The sequence below is a fragment of the Lepisosteus platostomus genome, chromosome 13, assembly GCF_059453375.1.
Source record: "Lepisosteus platostomus isolate fLepPlt1 chromosome 13, fLepPlt1.hap1, whole genome shotgun sequence".
Lineage (NCBI taxonomy): Eukaryota > Metazoa > Chordata > Actinopteri > Semionotiformes > Lepisosteidae > Lepisosteus > Lepisosteus platostomus.
In genome coordinates, this window is record NC_142623.1 from 4,730,756 (window position 1) to 4,739,639 (window position 8,884).

The 8,884-nt window shown below is 49.9% G+C and overlaps 1 protein-coding gene across 2 annotated transcripts; it reads right to left on the minus strand.

The window, feature by feature from the left end:
* LOC148649694 (schlafen-like protein 1) lies at positions 1-8,140 on the minus strand. 2 transcript variants are annotated; one of them, XM_088602724.1, is made up of 5 exons: positions 7,790-8,140; positions 5,300-6,601; positions 2,714-4,978; positions 1,536-1,722; positions 1-1,092 (listed from the first exon to the last, which is right to left on the minus strand). In XM_088602724.1, the coding sequence occupies exons 3-5, from the start codon at positions 3,146-3,148 to the stop codon at positions 632-634; spliced, it is 1,083 nt and encodes a 360-aa protein (XP_088458850.1). In that variant the 5' UTR covers positions 3,149-4,978; positions 5,300-6,601; positions 7,790-8,140; the 3' UTR covers positions 1-631. The 2 variants fall into 2 exon arrangements, with proteins under 2 accessions (XP_088458850.1, XP_088458851.1); XM_088602725.1 differs by having other exon boundaries at positions 969-1,722.
* Between the last annotated feature and the right edge of the window lie 744 nt (positions 8,141-8,884).

The window sequence follows — 8,884 nt, forward strand, 5'->3', positions numbered from 1 at the left end:
TACCTCAACGTTGTATAATTCTCCTGGCCACCCCCAAGCCTGACACGCAAACTGGACTGGCAGCTTCTGTCACACTCCAGGCAATGTGTGTCTCTTCCTGAAGGTGACGTAACTCCTGCCAGTGCGCCACTGTGCCGTCACTACAGCTCCCCGTGCCCTGTGACTCATCTTGTTGTGTGGAACAGCAGATTCATCAACACTAATCTAAACTCACCCGGATCACTTAAAACAAATTTGCTGCTTTGGCGCCCTCTGGTGTACAGACAGAATATTATAACGCGTAGTACCATGCTCCCTCCTTTACTTACTGGGCAGAAGAGATACACACCAAACAAAAGGAACCCTGAAGGACGATAAATATCTAGTGCCTGAGCAGCCACTTTATTAGAGCCTGGTAACACTTCTTCATTTTAGATTTTTCAGCACTATCGTCTCGTACAAATTGATGAAGCCCCCAAAAATATACCCTACTTAAGCATAAACCCATAAGGACTCATATTCATGAAGGACACATGAAGAAATCAGAACAGACAGCTTCACGTTGCTTATGTTGGTATGTATTGCAGAAGCACAAGCATGCCTTGAAATCTCAGTCCACAATGTGGTCATGTTTCTCAGGTATGTAACGCGGCTACATTAGGCTGCAAAAGCGAGTTCTCAAATTTCTTTGTGAAGAAGAATCTCTGCCAGAAGTCTGACCTGTAGAATTTCCCTCACCTGCTTCATTTGGTGATTCTGCATCATTTGTACCTCCCCTGCTGCCAGGACCGTATCCCTGAATTAATTCAACGCTCTTGGGACAACGGAATTGCGGGCTGTGGGAGTTCTGGTAGCTGCTGTTGGATCTCTGGGAGCAGAGTGGTTCCTCAGTAAACCCACTGCGTCCCCTTGAATGAGCTGAAAGAGACGCCAGGTTCCCCAGATCCCAGTCATCCCTTCCGGTCCCCCTGATCTGAGTAGGAGGCAGGTCTTTCGGAGAACCCTGAAGCCAGAATAAGCTTGGGTCATTGGAGGACTTCTGGTCCGTCTGTAAAGGCTGGTCCATTAGGGGATCTGGATGGCAGCCGGAAGAATTTGCCGATCTCAGGTGAGCTGCGGGAAATAGGTCTCTGATGGAACCAAAGATCCTGGGGGGTGACTGGAAATCTACATATGCTGCGGGGCTGTGGTTTGAATTACAGTATGTTGTGTCCGTTTTGACTGCTCGCTACAGCACAGAGACACCACACTGCTAGGTGATGAGCAACAAAGGAAGAAAAGAGATGCATACTTCTTAACCTGTTAACGAAGTACTGAAACAACAGTGGTGCAGAGTTGCAAAAAAACAATATGGCAGCCAAACAACAAAGAGCACACCATAGCTAGACCAGGGATGAGTACCCCCAGGCTTCGGGGTCACAGGAGGATCCTTTGATTTTCACCATATCTCTGGTCCTGATTACTAAGCTAATTATCTGTTAAGAACATAGTCTTTTTTATGCTTTAATCAGTTACTGATTAGTCCGCTCCCTTCTGTTCTAACGGAGATGTCGTACCTGGCCCTTTCTGCCTCCACCTCAACCTCTCCCCAATCCTCTCCTTGAGTCCCCGACCACCCCTCGGCCCTTTCAGCAGTAAGGCGATGGCCCTGCTCTGCTCCTGGATCTCCTGGTGCAGCCGCTGCTTCTCCATCAGCAGGGTCTCCACACAGTGCTGCAGCCTCCCCACCTCCACACTCCACCTCTGGACAACACATCCACACAGTCAGCTGGAGACATCATCCCGTTTCCAACTCATTTATGCAGCTGTCCTTTCCTTACGGAAGCCACTACTTAATCAACAACACCGAACACAATCCGACAGCTGAAGAACAGTAGTGGGGATGTTTTGATTGAAATACTCAAGGAGGAAGGACCGGGACTGGCCGCGCACGCTGCCCATTTTGAAGACGATCCAAGAAGAGCCTGGCGGCAGCCACTGCACGGGCCTTTCGAGGCGCATTTCTCCCTGACGAAGAGCTGGAGTCCGAGCGCGTGACGAAGGGTCCGTACGCAGACCGGGGGACTGGGGACGGCGGCTGGCGTGAGCGGGAAAGGGGAAGGAGTCGCAGCGAAGCGTGAGCAGGAAAGGGGAGCGGGAAAGGGGAAGGAGGTTGCCAGCAGCCATATCACCCTGCAACTCACAACTGGCAACCTGGGAAAAACTAAGGTTGCTGCTGGAAGAGGTGTTAGTGGGGCCAGCAGGGGGCGCTCACCCTGCGGCTCATGTGGGTCCTAATGCCCCAGTGTAGTGACGGGGACACTATACTGTAAACAGGCGCTGTCCTTCGGATGAGACGTAAAACCGAGGTCCTGACTCTCTGTGGTCATTAAAAATCCCAGGGTGTTTCTCGAAAAGAGTAGGGGTGTAACCCCGGCATCCTGGCTAAATGTCCCCATCGGCTGTTATCAATCATGGCCTCCTAAAAATCCCCCTCTGTGAACTGGCTTCATCACTCTGCTCTCCTCCCCTCTGATAGCTGGTGTGTGGGGAGCGTTCTGGCGCACTATGGCTGCCGTCGCATCATCCAGGTGGATGCTGCACATTGGTGGTGGTGGAGGGGAGTCCACATTACCTGTAAAGCGCTTTGAGTGGAGTGTCCAGAAAAGCACTACATAAGTGTAAGCAATTATTGTTATTATTATTATTATTATTATTATTATTATTATTATTAAGGAGTCCCGGGAAGGCCTACCTGTCGGCACCACTCCTGGATGGCGCTGGCGGGCAGGGGCCCCTGCACGCTGCCGTCCCGCCGCAGGTAGACCTGGCCCCGGTCCGTCTGGTACAGCACCGGCGGGGCCGGGGCCGGCGGCGGGCACAGGCGGAGCCGCAGCACCCGCAGGGAGAGCCGCGAGGGGGCGCCGGGCCGCACCACGGGCACGAAGCCCAGGCGGTAGCTGTGCGGCAGCACGGGGGGCCGGAAGCCCCCCAGCGTGGCGTCGACCAGCAGCCGCAGGCGGTCCTCCTGCCGGGGGTCGCAGCGCACGCCCCGCACCACGCCCGCGTCGTCCACGCCCACCAGCAGGCTGCCCCCTTCCCCGTTCAGGAAGGCGCAGGCGTACTTCCGGAGGTGCTGGTGGAACCCCTTCTTCAGGTACTCCCCTACAGCACGGGAGACAGGCAGCATCCGTGTAGGGCACTGCCGAGCACCCGACTGCGAGGCGCGGAATCGTCCGGGCCCTGACAAGGCCGCCTGGCAGACTGCTTCCGGACCAACAGCGGGACACGGGAGAGCATTCACAAGCCGGGGCCAAGGGAGTGTGGAAGGTGCCGAAACCCTGGTTTCTTTCCGGGAACGGCTGGATGAGATACTTGGACCGGTTCCCTAACACTTCCCCTGGATCGATTTCCGCGGGCACGAGCCGTGAGAAAGCTTGGTCATTAAGTTAATTATTACCAACAAACCGTATAAAATTGAGCCCACTGGTTGCCTTTTCCTAAGTCGCTGAATCTGTGGTTAAACTCCTACAGGATGGTGTTTAATCGGACAGAATTTTGCTTGGGATGCAAAATAATTCTACTTAGTATTTCAAATAATAAAATAAGCGCTTTTCAAAATTCCTAACGAGACGAGTTTTACAGGGAATGTTATCTTTTAGAATTGACCAATAACTTACAAATTGCACCTAAGACCTGGTCTACCGTGAATTCCAACCGGAATGGAGCTGGGAAACAGAATTATCATCTCAACAATGAAACAATTAACAGCTTTCTAAGAGAGCTCTCTAGAAACGAGTGGCACTTGACAACGCACATCTTACCAACCACAAATGCCACCTGTTTGAAATGAGCAAGAGCAGTGTTTCAGATGCCTACAGAAACGAGAAATTAAGAGAAATTGACGCGTGGATAAAATCCAAAAGTTTCGCCGTTTGTGTTAATATATATATATATTAATTTCTCAGCCTCGTGAGCAGAAAATGAATTTGCAATCGCCGTCTCAACTTGGCGTGTTCACACGTTCAGCATACTGTAGCAAGTAGCGCCACGCCACGTACAGATCACCTGTGCACAGCTTTTCAAAGGCTCTGCTATGAAGAAAAAATACGCCAAGCCTAGCCCGAACTGTGTACATAAAGCCACGAATAATCCTCGTATATTAACACACACGTTCAATGCACAATGCAGTTTGGAAAACAATGCAAACTGTAACGACTCATTAATATAAAACACAAGCAACCGTAGCCTTTGAAGCTTGGTTCACATATTACACTGGAAACAAAATCGATGGGAAAAAATAAACGCCCAAAAGCGGTATCTGGACACGAATGTGCTCCCGCTGAAGTCGTTCCCAGAGTTCCCCTGTCCCGGTTCTGGGCCGGTTCTGCTCGCCAAGATCACTGCTCTCGACCGCATGAGCCACTGTGTGTTAATACCGAACACAGCGCACTGGGAAAACTATCCAAATCAAGTCACATTCGTAAACATCTCAATCCAATATGTTCATATAAAGCATTTGGATATTTTGTACCTTATTTATATACTGTATATGGCATTGACACTACACTCACAGAACTGTGCATATACTGTGTATTCTATCAACCCCAAGAACAATATCATTCCTTTGCTTTTAGGTTTTAATTCCAACAACGAACAGCTCAGTTTGACTCCCTCTGGCAGGGGTATCAAAGAACTAGAGTCCTGAAGGTTTTTCAAGCAGCCCCACACAATTAAGTACAGATCTGCAACAAGTTAACAGGCGGAGTAAGTGAGGTCACAGGCAGCCTCGCCCCTCTGCCTCGGAATATCACACCTTCATCCTACTGCACTTGCCTCCGCCACGCTTGAACTCCACGTTACGGGTCTCCCTGCCAACGTGTGCCCCATAGAACAGCCTCTCCTTGCCCACAAGCTCCTGGTTTTGGATGGCGCTGTCGGACTGCGTGCCCGCGGGTCCGGGTGGGGCCAGCTCGCTCTCCAGGGGGGCCGGCTGGTCACTTCGGCTGCAGCGGGAATGCTGGGAGCGAGAGACGAGAAGAAGGGAGAGCTGAGGAGTGCAGCGGGCACCCCGACACGTGTGCCGCCTCTGACCTCGCCCTTCTTCAACAGCTCAGCAGGACAGGCGCCTGTGTCTGCTGACATCTCTCAAAAAGCAATGGGGGGCTTTCCAAATTGCAGAGCTGTGCGTAGTGTTCTTACCTAGTGTGAGTTGATGCACTCTCGCAATGTTCATGGTTTTTTCTTTACTCTTTACTGTACCAGTACGTTTTTTGATCAAGAACTGTTTGCTGATTAGATCCCTATCTGCCCTGAAAGACGCTACGTGACAGTTTCTTACTGAGAGCTGTTTGTGCTGCCTGGCGGCTGTCTGAAGGCTTTGGTCTCCTCGCCGTCTCCCTCTGCGGACCTCCGAGCCTGGTGGGGTATCTCTCTGAAAGTGTTCCTTCGTCTCCAGCTTTCTGCCAGACGCTGTCCATGCCAGGCTTTGCCCTTCCCACGTCTCTGTAGGTTCCTGGTGCCATGTCCACCCGCACGCTGGACACCTGATCTCCTGGACAGGTGTGATGCTAGCCCCAGGAGAAGCTGGGGCAGGCTGATGGCTGTGTGGGAGAACATGATCGCTAGGCTGTCTAGGAGGGCACACGTCACTAGGGGTAAACCCATGGTTTTTAGCTGCGTTAGGCAGAGCAACTGGCTGGCACTCGGGGGTGCTTATCTGGTCATCAGAAGGGGACTGTGGGCTGCTTGAGAGAAAAGCATCCACTCTAGGGCTCACACTATTGTTTCTACATGCGCCTGTTAGGTCTTCTGGGGTATCACTTTGTTTGCTGAAATGCCCAGCACCATTGCAAGTGTTTGCAGTGGGGTTGTCAGGCATGCAAGTCAGAGGTCTGGGGGTATCAGTCTGGCTGCTAAGCAGACAAAGACGATTGTCGCCATCAAAAACTGTCTCATGGGAAACTGGATTCCCGTGGTCTCCAGAGGTATGAGCTGGCTGGCCATGAGGGAAAGCCTTTACAACTGGGGAAACAGGCAGGCTGTCAGCAGGGTTTGTTGTGTGGTTACTGTTAAGGTGTCCCTGGTTGCCATGCATACTGGCGTGCTCATCATGGTTACTGGGGTTTGCTCCAAACACGCATGTCTGGTCACTAGGAGGAATCGTGTGGTCATGAGGTGTCCCAGCCTGTTTTGTAGGGGTGACAGGCTGGGGAGAAGAAATATGCAGTGGGTTGCTGAGGAGGTCAGTATCATCGCCAGGGTCTGGAGGCTTATGACTAGGGGTGACAGACACATTTGAGTGAGAGCAAGCCTGGGTACACCTGTGGTAATCTTCAGTGAAGTGACTGGAGTGAGTCTGCAGTACAGTGGAAGGGACATGGCAGTCCTTCCAGAGGCCACCGGGCTTGGTGCCAGTGGCACTGCAATCGGTCCTGTTGGGGGTGGGCACTTCTTTACCAACACTGGAGTCTCTGCAGTGGGCAGGGGACGTGCTCTGCTCAGTTTTATCACCCTGAGGCTTGCTGTCATTGTCACGAGCTCTGTTGGTGAAGACATGGCACTCAACAGTAATGGCATCTGGCCGATCCATTATAATAGAGCTTGGGGATATCAGTGTCTGCCTTGTCTTACCGCCTCAAAACTAGAAAAGAAAATAGAAAACCACATTAAAACTTCAAGTTACATTACAGGGTTACCTGTGCACTCTGCATAACTTGTTCAGATTTGGCTAGCAGTCTCCAAGCTGTTACATATCCACCTTCACATTACTGTCCTCTTCAGTACAAAAATATTGAACATTTTCATGCTACTGAGTCCAGAAGCTACTGTACCAAAGATCCCTGAAGGTATCACAGTCACTCAGTGATGCAGAGCTCAGCAGTATTAAAGGCCTACACTCCTGAACGTATTTCTCACTTCCCTATCTGCTCAGCTATATACTGGGGCTGCTGGTGCAGAATTGCTCCTATGCATCACTCAGGAGGGTGATTTCAGTGGTGGGCGAATTGGTCCCTCATATACATAAGTGCCTTGAGTTCCGTTGGGAAGAAAAGCAATACACGATGCTGAGAATTTCTATTATGAATCATCAGCTGCTCAGACTCTTAATTTACATCACTTGCATCTCTGTCATTACACGACTCAGTTGCGTAACCTGATCTGATGTCATAGGGATTGACAATGACTATTAAGAAACGAGGAAACATGAATGAACTCTGAGCTATGGGAAAAAGTGAAGCGTGTTAAACTGCTGGATCAGTGACAGCCCTGTTTTGGATGCACGTGCCACTTTGCCAGCTTTCTGTAGATTTGCTGATGATGCAGATGATTTGCCAGTTGGTGAATAGCTCATTTCAGTTACATTATCAATCACAGCTCAGGCTCTGCAACACAACTGTCGATCTGCAGAGTGTCCAAGAGCTCATTTGTGTGGGCACAGTAATGGGTTTTAACCCTATGTCAGCTACTGAGTTTCAAAACTCCCCTTGTTCAGGCACTGTGAGCTGTCTTAACTGGACCTACTATAAGTAGTGTTTGGTACATTATCATTCCCACCCATGTTTTAATTAGCATGTTGAAGAGTATATACATTTCTGCATGAATATAATTTTAGCAACTATATACTTTCAAGTAGAGTGTCAGTAGGGTTTAATATTTGGATATTTTTACAACCAAGAACCGAGTGCAGAAAAGGTCTAAATCAGCACAGCAAGCACACTCAATACCTGTATCAATTAGCCCTGGTGATTAGGGGCCAGCAGACACTGAAACCAGCAGTCATTCAATACCAGTGGGCCTGGAGTTCACTCCCACAAGATCACATTCTTACCTTCTCCCCTTTGAGGACAGCGTCAGTGGCGTGGAGTTAACCTGCTGATGGGACTTAATGGGGCAGAACCTTGGCTAGCCTGGGCCTGCACAGGGGTTCAGCCAGCAGCCATTTTTATGCTCTTCAGTTACCTCCCAGCGCAGTGCAGACAGCTGGGGAAGTCTTGTGCAGCTCTGCTCGGACTCTGTGACATCAAAGTGACGCAACGCATTCTCTATGACATCTGCAGTCCACCATTCCAAAGAGTTCCGTCATGGAATATACTCCCTGCCTGCTCACTTCACCAGGGGTATTTCCTCCCACGGTATGGGAGAGGTACTTTCAATACAGCCAAGTTTATAAGATCTAACAGCAACACATTGTGCATTTCACAAGCCCAACATATTAATTTCTTGGATTATTAAACAAGATGTTCTCAATTTAAGGTGGAATGACATAGGAAGAACCTAACCTCCTTTTAAGTGAGGATGGATCTTTTTTCAGGTTAAAAGGCATCCACAGCACGAAAAGCAGACATCCATCAATGCATTGGAGAAAATCCCCAAGAAAAAAAAAATCCAAACTATTTTCAAAGCAATTCGTATCATCGGCCCTTCGCTGCTCTTTCATAGCTGAGTTTTTTATGAAAGAGTTCTGTGTCACGTTCCACATGGCGTGTGCGTAGCATTTGATTGGATGGTAATTTTCTTCTTCTGCGGAGATCGGCTGGAGACAGACAGCAGGATCTACACAACTCCCCACTGAAAGCTGGATCTCCCACAGCTTCCAGTCTGCATGCACACTTCCACAGTTCGGCTCAGAACCCTCCCCAGCTTGGAAAAGGAAACACTAGCTTATTAAGCATAATCAATTGTTTTTTTTTAAACTGTATGCATTGGTCTATGATACTCATTGTAAGTGAATGATAGAAAGTATGTCAGAAAGTGGCAGTTAAGATGTTCTAGTGTCGGCAGCCAGATCACCCTGCAACTCACCACTGGCAGCCCACTGAAGCTCAGCAGGTGTGAGCCTGGTCAGTACCTGCACTGGTTGCTGCTGGAAGAGGTGTTAGTGGGGCCAACAGAGGGCGCTCACCCTGCAGTCTATGGGGGTCTT